At 60.8% G+C, this 15,962-nt stretch overlaps 2 protein-coding genes and 1 pseudogene across 4 annotated transcripts in view; all 3 read right to left on the bottom strand.

Annotated features, from left to right (window-relative positions):
• Positions 1 to 15,962, bottom strand: part of Tspear (thrombospondin type laminin G domain and EAR repeats) — a 161,899-nt gene that overhangs the window by 7,805 nt on the left and 138,132 nt on the right. For all 3 annotated transcript variants that reach the window (XM_010636443.2, XM_033768120.1, XM_033768119.1), the window contains 7 exons: positions 7,418 to 7,656; positions 6,497 to 6,587; positions 5,572 to 5,719; positions 4,601 to 4,732; positions 3,732 to 3,958; positions 2,525 to 2,711; positions 1,339 to 1,568 (listed from right to left, as the gene is read on the bottom strand). In XM_010636443.2, the coding sequence (XP_010634745.1) occupies positions 1,339 to 1,568; positions 2,525 to 2,711; positions 3,732 to 3,958; positions 4,601 to 4,732; positions 5,572 to 5,719; positions 6,497 to 6,587; positions 7,418 to 7,656 (1,254 nt within the window). The remainder of the gene's footprint in view (positions 1 to 1,338; positions 1,569 to 2,524; positions 2,712 to 3,731; positions 3,959 to 4,600; positions 4,733 to 5,571; positions 5,720 to 6,496; positions 6,588 to 7,417; positions 7,657 to 15,962) is intronic.
• The window catches only part of LOC117287504 (keratin-associated protein 10-4-like), a 34,768-nt gene continuing 27,695 nt past the window's right edge, over positions 8,890 to 15,962 (bottom strand). Inside the window, exon 2 of the mRNA XM_033768125.1 lies at positions 8,890 to 10,094. Within this exon, the coding sequence (XP_033624016.1) occupies positions 9,224 to 9,784 (561 nt within the window). The 5' untranslated portion in view covers positions 9,785 to 10,094 and the 3' untranslated portion in view covers positions 8,890 to 9,223. The remainder of the gene's footprint in view (positions 10,095 to 15,962) is intronic.
• Positions 12,850 to 15,957, bottom strand: LOC117283252 (annotated as a pseudogene).

Raw genomic sequence — 15,962 nt, 5'->3', positions numbered from 1 at the left:
GGGGGGGGGGGGAGGCCAGGCCCGGGCGGTAGGGGAGGTGTCCTTCCCGCCCCGAGGAGCCCACAGTGGGGACAGACGCGGGCTGAGGGTGCACAGCCAAGGGGCAAACGCGAAGGCGGGCAGACAGGACAGAGGCGGCCGGCCTGACAGGGAAGTGGGGCGGGCCGCGATGATAATGTCGGACACACGGGAAGGGGCGGAGCGGCTGGACACAGAGGAGAACCCAGGCTGAGAAGCTGGCGTGGGCTCTGAGCAGGAGGCCCTGACGCTCGCGGAGTTGGGTTGGGACGGTGTTGTGAGAGCAGTGGGGGCACAGGGTTCCCCGCGAACCCCAAGCAGGGTCCAGAGACGGCTCGGGCCCCTCCCACCGGCGTCCAGCCAGGGTCTGGGCACTGCCTCACAAGGACAGGGTGTCTGCCACCCGAGTCAGAAAAACGAGGCCTTTCTGGTCTGCGTGTGCTCCACACCTGACTGGGACATTCTCGTGAAGAGAATCGCTCGTTTTTATTGTGAAGATCGTTGACGAGGCACCTTGGGCACCATCTGCCTGGGCTGCACGTGGGCTGCCCGGTTGCTGCCTGCCTGGTCCTCCGCCCGGCCTGACCCTTCCGCAGAAGGGGTGCGGCCAGGGCCGGGGGCCAGTCCTGCCCTCAGGGCTCGTGTCTGCACTGCAGCCCGACCTCTCCGGGAGCTCCCCGCTGCCCTGCAGTGCCGGTGCCCACACGCATGCTGGCACACACTGCACACACCCCAGAGAGTGCACACTCGTGTCCTACAGGGCTCCTGCCTGGTGCCATGGGCCGGGGGCTGTGGACGTCCTGACTCATTGCTCCCCTCCTGTCAGGGGACTTGCTGCCATGGCTCCCATGTACACTGGCCCTGGGCGAGACTCCCTCACCACGGCCACCAGGACCCCTGGAGACCTCAGTCCTGAGCCCACACTGAGCATGGAGCGGCGGCAGGACACCCGCCGGAAGGGGCTGGGGCAGCTGTGTGCTGCCCACACGGACCAGGACCCTCAGAGACCTCCACAGCCTCCCTGCTGGCGTTGTGCTCTCGGCTTTAGCCTTTAGAACCCACAGGCAAATGGACCCCACTGTGCACGCTGCCCACAGCCCTGGCCCACTCAGTGCCCTGGGGGGCTCGTCGCTTCCTTGGACCACGCCTTAAAGTCCCCGCTGGCCCGGCCCCGCCTCCCCCCTCAGTGCCCGGGAGCAGGACTGCAGTGGCTGCCCAGGCTGCGAGGCACAAGTGGCCGGCGGGGGCGAGGCTCCACCTGTCCCGATGGGGAGGCCCTGGGGCCCCACGGACACCCCGTGACTAGACTCCGTGCCTCACCAGGAAGGACTGGAACAGCCGGAAGGAGCCGACGAGCCAGATGTACAGGTGTGAGTGCACCCTGGTGGAGGTGCCGTTGAAGGTGTTGGCCACCACCAGGAAGGAGTAGGGACCGACCGTGAAGAACTCCCAGTCGTAGGCGCCCGACGTGGCGATGGTCTGGTTGGGCTCAAAGAGCCGGGAGCTGGGGTTCCACTTGTAGATGACGCTGTCGATGTTGTGGTTGTCACCTGGAGCCAAGGCCACAGACAGCGCCGTGGGGCCTGTAGGACCACCCGCCCTCGGAGCCCTGCCCCCAGAGCGTCCTGCCCCCGGAACTCTCTTCTCACCAGGCCCAGCGTGGAGGAGCTGCTCCTCTGAAGGCGGCCAGAAACCCAGGGCAGGGCTGCTCCCTCCCTCTGCGCCCTCCCGTCCTGTCCTGCAGGTCTCACAGCCCTCTCCAGCTGCCTCTGCCTGGGGCCCTCCAGGCCTGCCCTGCTCCCCTCCCTGGCTCACACCGGCTACTGGCTGCCTGGCTTCCCCTGTGCCTGTGCGCAGAATGGTGGAGGCTTCTCCCAGCCTGGGGCTGCAGACTCTGGGGAAGGCTGAGCTGTGTGGCCTTGGGCTCTGAGCAGGAGGCCCTGACCCTCGCGGAGTTGGAGTCCACGACTCCACGCTTCTTTGTTTCCTTTCTTTCTTTCTCTCTTTTTTTTGTTTTTGGTACCAGGGATGAAACTCGGATCCTTGCACTTGCCAGGCAGGCGGCGGAACCACTGAGCTACATCCCTGACCCTGTTAGCTGATTATTTTCAAACCGGGATGGAAATTGCAGAGCCCTGCTGGCAGGAACCACACAGGACCCTGTGTGTCTCCCCACCTCTCCACAGGCCTGCAGGCGACTGTGACAGTGCTCCTGGGGGCCCACCCTGACACAGTGATGTGAGAGGTGAGCCCAGGTCTAGGCCCACTGTGACTTAGCTTCTTTCCTCTTTCTCTCTCTTTTATCTTTGAGACAGGTTCTTTCTCTATAGCTCAGGCTGGCCTCAAAGTACTCCTGCCTCAGCCACACAGCACTAGTGTCACAAGGCATGTGCCACCATGCTTGGAAAGTTACTACTTTTTTATGAGGTAAGAATCCACCCTGCAAGAAGTCATGCTCTTCCCCAGGACTGGACTGCTGCCGGGTCAAAGGCCACACATGCCCTACCTTCCCGGTGGTTGGCCACCGCCAGGAAGTGTTCCCCATCCACTGTGAAGGCCTCCCAGTCCCGGGCGCTGTGGGTGGCAATCCTCTGGTACGGAGTGAACTTCAGCTTTCTGTGGCTCCATTTGTAAATGACTGAGAACTCCTGGCCCTTTTCATTTGGTCCAAAGTTAGCCACAGCCAGGAAGACCTGAGAGAGAAACCAGGTCAGCTTGGCTCTTCTGATGGGGGCGGGGGCCTGGTGTGGAAGGTTTCTGAAGCTGGCGCTGGCTGTCCAGGTTGGGTAATCATGGTAACTGAGACCTTAAGAACGCCACCTTCTTTAGCCTGTTATTCAGACTTCTATCAGAAGGAAAAAGATTCCCAAATTCAGGAGCCCTTCGTGGGCAAACACTTTCCCTGATGGGATGGACAGAACCTTCCTGCGGTCAGGGCGTGGCCCATCGCACAGCGGCATGCCAGAGTGGGGACTGCTCTAACGTGGGGACACGGCGGGGAGGGGGATCCCCGGCGGTGGCTCTAACGGGGCTGGGGCTGGGGCTCCATGTGCTCGGAGACTGGTGTCTGCTCAGGTGAGGGCCCAAAGTATTTTTTCCCGTGTTTTTCTGAATTTTGTAGTCTGTCTTTTTATCTACTTAATGGCAATGAAAAACATCATCACTTAGAAAAAAAAGGCTCGTTACGGATTCGCCGTACGGGACGTGGAGGCAGCTGAGACAGTGGCAGAGGTAAGGGCCGGGGGCAGAGCTTGTCTGGTTTGTCCCCGGGCCTAGGAGAAGGCCTGGCTGTCTCAGATGCCCTTGCCGGGCAAGTGAGAATCTGGAGGTCGGTCATGGGACGCTGTGTCCAGGACTCTGTGGCTTGGAGTCCAGGACCTAGGGAGAGAAGACGCTTTCCTGGACCCCCCCCCTCTGTTTGGATGCCACGTGTCTTCCGTGTTTCTGGAGGGAGAAGCACAGTTCTTCGCTTTTAATTCCAGCGTCTGCACTGTCGACCAGCTCCCCAGGTCTGCACAGGGGGACAGCCTCGCAGGAATGGCCCTGCCTCCTGCCTGTGAGAAGTGAGCAGACCTCTCTGGTCCTGCGCTGGACCGAGAGCTGCAGCCATGCCGAGCCTTTCTGCGACGGGACTGGGACCCTGAGAGAGCGCTGGGGCCGTGGCGCTGCAGTGCCCCTGTGGGAAGGCAGGGGGCGCCACCAGCCAGACTCACCTTTTTCCCGATGGTGAAGTGTCGCCAGGACTGTGCCTGGTGCGTGGCGATGTTCTGATAGGGGACGAACTTGCCGTCTGTCCACTTGTAGATGGCGGATGTGGCCTTGCGGTTGGCCGTCGCCACAAAGAGCCCCGCCTGGGGGATGCCGAACACCTCGAGGCCCAGCGTCTCCGAGTGGGTGAACAGGTTCTGGTACCCCTCCACGTAGTCCAGCCTGACCTTGGCTTGGGCAGAAGACGGTGGCGGGTTAGCGGGCCACGGGCGGGCACCGGGCGACCCCATCGGTAGCACCCAGGGCCCAGCCACAGCTGACTCCGGCCGTAGTTGGCTTCCAGACAGGAGGTGGCCTGCAGCCTCACCCACGCTCAGCGAGGCCAGGACGCCTCTCCTGTGTGGCGCCCCTCCCGAAGGACTCCCGGCCCACTGCCCCTCGCTCCTGCAGAGCCTGTCTGTGGCATTCACTCCTGTGCTCTCAGCTCCTGGCTCGCAGGTGCCGCCTGCCGCAGGTGTGCGTAGGGGCAGATGTCATTGTCCGTGGGCTGGTGGTCAGCGGGGTGAGCACCAGGACCCCCAGGCACTGGAGAGAGGAAGTGGGAGACGCCCAGCCCTGCCGCAGTTCGCGGGCCACACCCGTGCTGTGTGTGCCTGGATTTGTGGCTTGAGGGTGAGTGTCCCTGCCCCGTGGTGTGGGGGCTGGGCATGTCTGGCCTACCGAGGACAGGGCTCCCTCTCAGAGTCCCAGCCCAGACGGCCAGGTGTGCAGGTGGCCGGGCCACTCAGCCCTCATCACCGCCTTGCCCCAGCCGGGCCGCGCCAGGCTCTCCTGCCTGCTCAGGGTGGCACGCGGGCGTATGATGCAGCCTCACCTGCCAACACCAAGACCCACTCGCTGCCCATGCACAGGTACAGCCCCCTCCGGGTGGCGTCAAACCAGAACTGGGCATCTTCTGCCTTGGTACACGGCGGCCGGGACCCCAGGGTCACCCTCACGCCAGCTTCTGCAGGGACAGCAGGAGGAGGGCCTTCGCAGTGTCGGGCTGAGAGGAGCCTTGCGCAGGGCCTCCTTGCCTCTGCGGGTGGCCCGGAGCCCAGTGTCTTAGGGCCACCACCCCCTGTGGGACCGGGGGTGTGGACACACCCAGGCCCCATGTGGCATGAGCCAGGCCTGGCTGCTGCCCACTTCCCGTCCCTCTCCTGTGCCCTGAAAGTGCTGCCCACCCTGCACCCGTGTCTTGTTCCCCACACCCTCACGGTAGCTGAGCCTCGGCTGTGCCCTGCTCTGCGGTGTCTGGGCCTCACCAGTTGCACTTTTATTTTGTTTTTGGGTTTTTTGAGACAGGGTCTCACTGGGTAGTTCAGGCTGGCTTTGAGCTCCACGATCCTGCCTCAGCCCCCCACAAATGCCAGGATCACCAGCGTGCACCTCCACGCACAGCTTCCAGCTGTGATTTTAATGAGGTGTCAATATCTGGAAGATATCGGGATGACACAAATACAAACCAGAAGGTGGGTGCAGAGGGCTCTGGGCTGTGGGGACAAGGAAGGCGCCAGACCCACCAGACTGGGCTATAGCTTGTGTGCTGGCAGGGGGAGGGACAGGAGAAGTGCCCAGAGGCTGCTCAGCTTGGAGAAGGACACAAGGACGTGTGTGGCCATCTGCCGGGTTCAGCAGGGCCCTGGGCGGACGGCCCTTGGAGGAACGGGATGGTGCTCGGCTGCCCCATGGCACCTGTCCTTCTGCCACCGCCGGGCGCAGGAGAGGACAGAAGGAACCACGGGGCAGGGCCGTGGTCCAGTGCCTGTTGAGGGGAAGGGGCGGGCGGCCTCGCCTACTGACCGTAGGGATACCTCAGCACCTCGTTATCATCCGGCCTCCCTGCAAGTGCCTGGGGGATGGCCAGCTCGGCCAGCTGGGCGTTCCTGCTGGGGCACAGCCTCGGGGTGGCGTCGGAGCCTGGCAGCAGGGTCAGCTGCCGTACCAGGCCCTGCAGAGAGAGGAGCAATGGCTGCTCAGAGCCTCGGATTGAGGAGCAGGGGCTGGGCTGTGACCATGCTCGGGGTAAGCCGCTGGAGGTTTCCCATGAGGACTGACTGGGAGTGAGCAGGCTGCACTGCTCGTGCGTCTGTCCATCCATCATCCATCCACCCACCACTCCATCCGTGCGTCTGTCCATCCCTGGGCCATTCTGCTGCCTGCCCTTCTGACTGTCCACTCACCCAGCAACTTGTGTATCCACCCACTGCCTCATGCAGCCTTTCCATCCCTCCACACCTTTATCCAGTGAACCTCCGTCCAGCCCTCCACCGCTGACCCAGCATGCCACACTGTCACAGACTCTGAGGACCCAGCAGAACCAGAGCCCCAGCCCTGCCCCTGACATCCCTTCCTAGGGGGAGGACCGTGTGGTGAGGTGCGCTGTGCTCCTGAGAGCATACAGCACCAGGGGGCAGGCTGGTTGTGGGCAATATCTTTTTTATTGTAGTTACTGTTATTTTGATTCAGGGTCTGGCTATGTAGCCCAGGCTGGCCTTGAACTCTTGGCAATCCACCTGGACTCAGCCTCCCCAGTGCTGGGATTACAGGCATATGCCCCTGTGCCTGGCTGTGTGGGCCTCATCTTATCAGAGTGGAGGGGCAGAACTCTGTGGCAACAGCAAGTGGGAGGGCTGGGTGGCAGGGACCCGCTGCACCTCCATTCCCTGCCTCCCCAGGGAAGCCAGCAAGCTGCTAACTAGCACGTTGGGCAAGGGTCCACACTCACCGTGAACAAGCCCTTGGCTCGCCTCCGGCTGCCAATGAAGAACCGTGCTCCCCGCATGGACAGGGTGGCCGGGAAGGGCACATCAGCCATTCTGAGAACACCAGTGTAGGGCAGTTTTAGGGCACAGGAGGGCAAGGCTGTGCCCCACTTGTGTACCACAGGGGCCGTCGCACAGGAGCACGGTGGGGCCCCCATCTGGAGGCCGGCGTCTGGGATCTGGGTGTCGCGGGCTGTGGCCCCTCTGCTGCCCCACCCGGAGGCCGTCCAGGACTCCCGCCCCTCCTGGTGGCCCCAGGGCTTCTGGGCTGCGGCCAAATCTCTCCACCACTGCTCCCTTCCTCGAGTGGCTGCCTCTCTGCCTCTGTCTCCCCAAAAGGGCCCATCTGCCACTGTCTGGCCCATGCAGACTGATTAGAGACCCTGGTCCTAGAAGGGGCATCTTCTGGCCACAGGGAAATGTGGTCCGGGCCATGTCACCAGAGGGCGCCTGCAGGAGCCCTGTCAGTGCCCAGCCGGGAGGGGCAATGACTCTGGAGCAGGAGGGAGGCACTGGCTGGAGACCCACGAGGCATTAGGAAGAGCACCAGATGCTGACTCTGGAGAGATGGGGCAGGAAGGCCGGTGCCCGACAGAGGGGACAGCACGGCTGGAACCTTGGGTGCGAAAGCCGGGTCCTGGGCCACCGCCGACAGGAGGTGTGGCCTGGCGTGACACCCACCTGGCGAGGCCCGGTGCCCCGGTACGAGGAGCTCTGCTGTCGAGGCAGCAGCCTGCGGTGACTGTAAGCATCCTGTCCCCACCTAGCCCCACCTGGCGCCCGGCCCCCGTCCACAGTGGGCCTCTGGACAGCGGGGGCGTCCTTGCCAGGACCTCAGCATAGGCCACCCGAGGACGCAGCCCTGAGACCCGCTTGGTACCTACATGTCCACCGGGAGGCCGCAGTCCACGGTGAGGGAGAAGGAGCCTTCGGACACAGCCAGCACCAGCGTGTGCCACTGGCTGTCCATGAGGCCGGGGCTGCGGAAGGACACACGGGTCTGCCAGGCCCCGGCTGTGTCCTCGCGGAGGAACAGGAAGTGCAGCCGAGTGGGAGAGTAGCGCAGGCCCAGCAGCAGCGCATCCCTGTCCTCGGCCACCACCGCCAGCAGGTACTCGTTCTTCTGCAGAGTGGGGAGGGTGGAGCTTGTGAGAGAGGGCAGGGCCAGGGGGCTGACAGGCAAGGGGTAGAGCCAATGGGAGAGGAGAGCAACACCTGGGAAGGGATTGTGGTTGAGAGGTAGGGCTGACAGCCAAGAGGAGGGCAAGCCACAGGATCAAGGAGGGGTGGGCTGACCCAGGGGAGGGGCCAATGGGAGAGATGAACAAGAGCAGGGAGGGGCGGGAGTGGCTCATGGGAGGAGAGGGGCTCTGAAATAGGGCGGGGATTCTGGGAGGAAGGCCCGGTGCTGTAGGGGAGGGAGGTCAGGCTGACTGATGGGTGAGGGCAGGGTGGGGGGAAGGGCAGGGCTGACCCCACCCAGATGCAGGGGAGATGGTAGGGGAGGGGAGTGGAAGGGAGGAGGCGGGGCTGTAGGCAGGAGCTTGGGCAGATGGGGGTGGGGCCTGTGGGAGGGCGGGGCTGTAGGCCACTGTCCAGCCTGGCCTGGAAGGTTTGCTAAGACCAGAGGCACCCTCAGGGTGGCGTCCCGAAACAGAAAACCCAAAGTACTGTAGCATACAATAGCTGCGGTGGGAAACAATACAGCGGTTCCCCCCAAATTAAATGTAGGCCCACTATACTATCCATGAGTTTGCTTCTGGGTCTGTCATCAAAAGAGCTGAGGTGGGTATCTGTACATCCATGTTCCTAGCAGCATTATTCGGAGTTGCCGCAAAGGTGGGAAGTGCCACTGTCCAAACACGCGGATATACAGCATGTGGTCTACACCCACAGTGAAATATGACACAGCCTGGCAAAGGATCAAAGTCCTGACCTAACATCATGAGTGCATCCTGAGGACAGTGTGCAGGGTGAAACAAGCCAGACACTGAAGGACCAACACCTGAAATCTTCCCTACCAAGTTACCTGGAATGCTCGGACTCGTGCAGACAGCTGGGAGGAGACTGAACATTGTGTCTGTCCAGCCACACTTGCACAGAGTAAGGACTCACTGACAGTGAACCGTGTGCAGAAAAGTGCTAGGACTGCAAGTCTTAGTTTACGTACCTTTCATTAGTTTTTTTTTTTTGGTATGGGGGTTGAACTCAGGACCTTGCACTGGAGAGGCCCTTCCACAGCCCCGCCCTTTTCCATTCTCTGTGTGGAGGAGCAGAGGACACACGGCACCGCCCTCAAGGGAGGCCCCTGTGTCTCAGCAGTGACCCTCCAGGAAGAGAGCCAATCTCTTGCAACTTCTGGCCTAAGTGACTGCTGCTAGGAATGTCCAAAGGTGGAGGACACCCAGATCTGCTCAGACTGTCCCCACGAGCACAAGAGGCAGAGGATCAGGTCAGGGAGAGTTTATTGATCCTGAGAGGTGCTGACAGGCTGAGGCCCAGGGCGCTGACGGAGCAGAGGACCCTGGAGGAGAGGTCAGGCCAGCACTGTGTACATGGGGGGACCTGTCCTCAGGGAGGGGAACAGCCTGCTAATCCAGGTCAGGACCAGGCTAAGGGGGACAGTGAGAGGCCTGCCCTGGGGGTGACCTGAGCCTGCTGGCAGCAGGACTTCTGGCCAGGGAGAGGCCTCAGCAGGCTGGGCTGGGGCAGGCAGGGCGGCAGAGCAGGGACACGGAGGAGGAGGAGGAGGGCGTGCAGATGGGCTTGCAGCAGATGGGCACACAGCAGGTCGGCTGGCATGGGGAGCAGGAGCAGCAAGCCGGCTGGCAGTCAGACTGCTGGCAGCAGGAGGAGGAGGAGTCCCCGGAGCAGACGGGGATGCAGCAGACAGGCTTGCAGCAGACAGGCTTACAACAGACAGGTGTGCAGCAGACAGGCTTGCAGCAGACAGGCTTGCAGCAGACGGGTGTGCAGCACACAGGCTTGCAGCAGACGGGTGTGCAGCACACAGGCTTGCAGCAGACAGACTCACAGCAGGACGGCTGGCAGGAGGAGGAGCAGCAAGCCGGCTGGCAGCTCGGGCTGGACTCACAGCTCACTGGGGTGCAGATGAGGCTCAGGCAGGGGGCCGGGGTGCAGCAGCTGGGCTGGCAGCAGCTGGGGGCGCAGCAGGGGGGCTCGCAGCAGCTCTCTGGGCAGTCGTCCACCTGCCAGGGCTCAGAGCAGACGGACATGGTGGAGGCGGCCATGGCGGGGTTGCGCTGGGAGTGAGTGTGAGTGTGAGTGTGAGTGGGTGTGAGTGTGTGAGGTGCTCTGGGTGATGGGCTTTTATATGAGGCCAGGCTGTGCTGTTCCTGCTCAAGGCTCCAGCGGCCTTCCTCCTCCTTGTTGCCGTCCCATTTCCTTGTTGCCGTCCCCTTCCTTGTTGCCGTCCCCTCTCCATGTTTTTGTCCCTCTCCATGTTTTTGTCCCTCTCCTTGTTGCCGTCCCCTTCCTTGTTACCGTCCCTCCTCTTGCTGGTGCCGTGAGCTGAGTCCCAGGTGCTCTTGATTCCTGTGGCTGAAACAAAGACTGGCTCAGCCCGTGGACTGCATGGGGGAGGCCGAGGACCGGGTGATGCCCGGATCTGTGCCTGGTCCTCCAGGCAGACACCGTGGGCACGGAGGACCCTGTCAGCCTGCAGCTGCTGCCCGGAGGTGAGGGGAAGGAGCCCGGATGGTGCCGGTCACGCGGAGCCGCTCTGGAGTGTGTGCGGGGTGACAGAGACGCAAAAAGGGGACCTGGGTCAGGAGGAGGCCCCAGACCCGTGCACCACGGCAGAGGGGGCCCGTGACGGAGACTTGGGAGACGGAGCCCCCAAGACGGGCTCTCGGGCCAGCTGGCCACAGGGGACGAGACGAAGGCTCCCCAGAGCCAAGGGGAACAGGGACTTGGGACTGGAAATTTCAGCCACATCTGGGACAAACTGAACGGAAGCTGGTGCATGTGACAGAAAACATAAAACCCCGAAAGTTTCCCCCAAAGGGAAACCGGATCCTAGGGGAAGCAGAAGAGAAACAACAGCGAAGACCACAAAATCAGTAAAACCCAGAGGAGGGCTCTCAGCTTCCTCAAGAGGAGGAGCCCAGCTGCTGGCCTTGACCTTCCAGGAACGGCAGACAGAGTGTCCCGGCCGGCCACTCTTGGTGGGTGCTGCCCTCCCGCCTGGGTTCTTTGGCTCAACTGAGAAGGAATCCTGCAGGGCAGTGCGCAGCTCCCTAGCAGTCCTGATGTCACCAATGATGGCAGTGGTGCCGGACGCCAGGGGTTTTGTGCAGCCAGCCGCTGGGCACTGCCCCTGCCGGTGTGGCTATCTGATGCCAGCTGGTGCTGGACACCGCAGTTCCACTCAGGCCTGGTCTGTGCTGTGCGCCTCGCCGCCCGCTGGTTTCCGGAGCGCTGGGTGCTGACAGCGCAGTGTGTATCGCTCTTTCTCTGGACACAGGCACCGTGCCCACGCATGCAGGTCTAACATCCCAAGGCCTCTGCAGGACTTCGGGAACGCAGGCTGCCTGTCAGAGCAAGTGCAGGACGGCCGAGCCTCCTAGAGGCCGGAGGCCGGTGTGAGGCCAGCGAGGCGCCTTGTCCTTCTGCCCGCGCTGTTCTGCACCCGCCTTGCTCTCACTTCCTGGCCGGCACCCGGAGCGGCCTCTGGGCAGAAGCGGCTTCGCTCTCCAGCCCTGCTGTGGTGTTGAGGCCAGCGCTCCGGACCCCGGGCCCCGCCGTGCCATGCCAGGGCAAGTGCCCCACAGTGGGCCAGGGGTGATGGCCGAGGCCAGGCTGGGCATCCCGTGCAGCCGCAGTGTCCCCCCGGAACCTCCTTCCCGGCGCAGCTCCGTCCCCTCGGTCCACCCTGCCCCGCGGGCCACACCCCGAGTGTCTCAGGACCCACAGCCCGGCTCCCTGCCCACCTGCCCACCTGCCCACCATGAGCTCCTGAAAAACTGTTTCTTCATGTGCAGGCCTCCTTTTGGATTAGGTTTTCTTGATATCGGATTTTAAAAGTCCAGGGCCTCTTCGGGTTACACGCGCCTTGGTCAGATTGGCAAGTATCTTCTGCGTGTCTGTGCCCTGTCTGCTCATCCCTGTAATGGTGCGTTTTAAAGAACAAAAGAGACCAACGTGATGTCATTTATCAACTATTTTCTTTCACAGATCAGGCTTTTGGGGTCAGTTCTAGAACTCCGCCCAGCAGAAGGTCACACACAGAGATTTTCCCGACACATAAACATTTTCACATTTCATGTTTAGGTCTATGGTCAATTGTGATTTAATTTTACGAGATTTATGAGACATTAGTTGAAGTTCATCTTTCTTTTTTCACAGCTGTCCGGGTGGCTCGAATGCTGTCCTTCCTCATTCCGTTTCCTTCTCTGTTGGTCCGAAGTCAGCAGCCTCCTCCGCGCCTGCTGCCTCTCTCTCTCACCGATTTGTGTGCCTATTCTTTGCCAACGCTAAGTTGCCTCCTTCCTGTGGATTCCTAGGAGACCTTGAAGTCAGGACGTGGAGACCTCAGCTCTGACTCTTCGACAAGTCGTGTCTGGTTCGTCTTCCTGGGAAGGACATTTGGAGCCAGCGCGTTGATGCCGAAGGACTCTGCGGGGCTGTACCTGGGGCGCCCGGGAGCTCAGCGTGGCTGGCCGGACGCGAGGCCCGAGTGCAACCCACAGGGCGGTGCGGCTGCGCTGGCTGTGGTCCCGTTTGGTTTCTCCCATCGTGTTTGCCTGAGCTACGCGTTCCGCTCCATATGTGGTTAAGCTGACGCTTTTATTCTAGTGTAGATCGTCCTTTACCCAGCACAGTTGAGTTCGTCATTAGTGGCGCGCCTGGAAACACAGCTGGGCTTTGCTGCCACTGCCGCTTAAGCTCGGTCCCTCAGCCTGGCTGAATGGGCTCAGCTCCGGGTCTCCCTGTGACTCCCGGTTCTGTGCTGTCCGCAGGGAGCAGCTGCTCAGGTGCTCAGCCCAGGCCTTGTCTCCAGGTCCCCGGGTGACATCCAGGGTGGTGACACGCAGTTCCTGCAGGGGGAGAGGGCGGGTCCTTGCCGTCTCCCCCGGGTGGGTGCCTCAGGGCAGCCCGGATCATGAGCCTTCACCCACTCCCCGCTGCTAGACAGCGCTTGTGAAGGTGAGGCTTGGTGAGTCTGTCAGCTCCTCTGTGACCCTTGATGTGGTCACGCTGCCTCCCCTCGGCCCGTTCACACGGCAAACCCTCCCGTGGTCCCCACATCCGTGGGTGTTTGTTATGGATGTAGCCTTACATTCCCGGAGGACCCTGGCCTGTCCCATCCTTTTCACGACTCTGGCATTTGGTTTGCTGATGCTTTGTTGTGGATTTGGTTGTCTGCATTTCAGTGGAAATGGGTCTGTCTTTCTTTCCATGTAACGTCTTGGTCCTGACTAGCGTGTGGCTGAGCCTGTAAATGAGTGGCAATGTGTTTGGTCTTCCGTTTTCTGGAAGGGATTGTGTAGAACTGTCACTGTTTTCTTCTTTGAATGCTTTGGCACTGGGTGATCTAGATCTACGGGCTTGTTTATTAGAATAACTTAAAATTGATATAGAAAATTGAGGAAGTGAGAGACACACGGAGACAGTCTCCAAAAATAAGTCTAATGTGCGCTGCTACCCAAAATATGCAAAGAACTCTTAAAACTTAAGAAAACAAACAGACCAACCAGGTAAGGAGCAAAAGAAGTCAACAGACAGCTCATCAAGGAAGACGCAATGAATGCAAATAAACAGACGTGCACCTCACAATCACTGAGAAATCACAAGTTACATAATGATCAGACCGCTGCTCACTGACTGAAAGGGCTTCATCTCATACCTGCCAAGGGTGTGAGCCACAGGGGCCCGCATTCATCCCTGGCGGAAATGCAGAGCAGTGCAGCCACGTTGGAAGGCAGTTGGACTGGTGGTGCCTCCAACAGAAGACCCGCTCTTTCAGGCCAGCAGTAGCACCCTTGGCATTTTCCCCACCGAAATCCTCTCAGAGATGTAGCTAGCAGCTTATCCACCCATGTGATGCCTTGGAAGGCACCACATGCCCTCCCGTGCATGACAGGATGGACTCTAGCAGCACCAGAATGTAGACAGTGGAACATTACCGAGTGCTGAAAACAATTACCAAGACATTTGAAGTCCCGGGGGATCCCAGTGCATAGACCAAGGGAAAGCAGCTGGTCCGCCAGGACTGTGTCCCACGGGACTCCTACCATGTGGTGTTGGAAGAGGTGAAAGTCTGAGGACAGCTGAAGGTCAGGGATGGCGGGGCTGGGACAGGCTGCGAGGATGGAGCCCAGCAGAGTTTCGCTGAGGAAGGCGTGCGTGCAGGAACTGCCAGGGTGGACACGGGTCAGGCTTCGTCCACAGCCAGAGAGTGCACAGCATAGAGTGAGCCCCGCCGAGAAGGCCGCAGTCTCTTGGGCGCGGTGATGCTCCAGGTGGGAGGCTGAGAGCCCAGGACAGGGCTGCACCTGCACAGAGTGTTGCCCTGAGCCCCAACATGCTCTGAAAGTGAAGTCTGTTAGAAACGGGTGCAGGACAGTTGAGGTGGCCTGGTTTTTCTTCTGTGAGTTCTTGCATCTTGCTGGACAGCCTGTGTCCTCTCACCGTCCGCCTCACGGCACAGTTTGTTTCGGTCTCTCCTACGCCGACGTCCCCCACTGTGTCGTCCCGATCTCCTGCAGCAGCGGACTTTCACCACCTTCCTCTTCTCCAAGAGTGAGCTTTGCTTCTGTTTTTGCCACATTGGCTCTCTGTTTGCCGATTCCGGCTTTTATACAAACCATTTCACACCTCATGCCTGGTTTGCACTGAGCGTAGTCCTGCTGTCCACGGTAAGCTGCTGGCCTGTTTTCGCTGTTGTGTGTAACTCACTCTTCTCGCAGAACAGGTTGAGTTTCCCACTCAGGGATCCGGTCTGTCACTGCTCCGTCGCACCCCGTGGGCCAGGTGTTCCAGCTGCCCAGACAGGCAGAGCTGGGGTTCCCTGCGGCCCCTAATGCCCGTTTCTCTTGCCTGTGTTTCCTTTTAGGACCTGTCCCTTTCCAGGTTGTCCAGTTCCCTTGATTTCTGTAGTGTGGTCTGTTAGCTGTACATCGATCCTGTGATTTTCACCTCAGACGTCGAAGATTCCCTCTCTAGATGTCCTTGTGTGTCTTTCTTCTCCTCATCCTCCATCAACACCCTCAGACTTTCCTGCTTTGAATACTGGCTCATCCCCGACATGGGAGACATTTTCCCACCTCTTTCTGTGCCTGCTGACTTTTGAATGCTGTTTGTTGCTGTGGGCACTGGGCTCTGTGGAAGCTGCTTGGGAAGTTTCTTCTTAGGCCGCATAGGTGTTAGGCGCAGACCAAAGGTCATCAGGGCCAGAGTCACCCACAGGGCGGGCAGCATCTGCTGCCTGAGCTACGCAAGTACTGAGTGACCAGGTCTTCACTCTGCCAAGGCCCTGAGGGTCCAGGGCCCCTTTGCCCTTTGGTGGTCTGACCTGAGCTTGGCCCTGACCGTGTGATCCAGTGATCCAGGGAGTGAGCCACTATCCCTGCTGACACCTCAGTAAAGTCCCCTGCTCCTAGAAATGTCCATAGCTAGACAAGACCCAGGTCCACCCAGACCGTGTGTCCCCAAGAGCACAAGAGGCGGAGAATCAGGAGAGGGTGGGTTTATTGATGCAGGGAGGAACTAAGAGAGTGAGGTTAAAGGCAGGTGATAGCAGAGGACCTGGGAAGAGAGGCCAGGCCAGCACTGCGGACATGAGAGGGGACAGCCCCCTAATCAGGGTCAGGACTAGCTCAAGGAGTACAGAAGGTCCTGTATGGGGGACACTTGAGCTTGCCAGCCCTGGAGGACCAGCAGGTCAGCAGCAGGACTTCTGGCCTAGAGAGAGGCTGTGGCAATCAGGGCAGGGACAGGCAGGGCAGCAGAGCAGGGACATGGAAGAGGAGGAGGGCAGCATGCAGCAGCTGTGCTGGCCAGGGGAGGTGGGAAGTTAGCAGGCGGGTCTGCACACGGGGCGGCAGAGCAGGGACACGGAGGAGGAGGGTGTGCAGCAGACAGGCTTGCAGCAGATGGACACACAGCAGGATGGCTCACAGGGGGAGGAGCAGCAAGCCGGCTGGCAGCCAGACTGCTGGCAACAGGAAGAGGAGGATCCAGAGCAGGCAGGTGTACAGCAGAAGGGCTTGCAGCAGACAGGTTTGCAGCAGACTGGGGTGCAGCAGACGGGCTTGCAGCAGACGGGTGTGCAGCACACAGGCTTGCAGCAGACGGACTCACAGCAGGACGGCTGGCAGGAGGAGGAGCAGCAAGCCGGCTGGCAGCTCGGGCTGGACGCACAGCTCACTGGGGTGCAGATGAGGCTCAGGCAGGGGGCCGGGGCGC

This window comes from Fukomys damarensis, unplaced genomic scaffold (genome assembly GCF_012274545.1).
Source record: "Fukomys damarensis isolate Sample0158 unplaced genomic scaffold, DMR_v1.0_HiC HiC_scaffold_24, whole genome shotgun sequence".
NCBI classification, from domain to species: Eukaryota; Metazoa; Chordata; class Mammalia; order Rodentia; family Bathyergidae; genus Fukomys; species Fukomys damarensis.
Note: the sequence above shows the minus strand (reverse complement) of the source record. Positions and strands in the feature narration are given on the sequence as shown.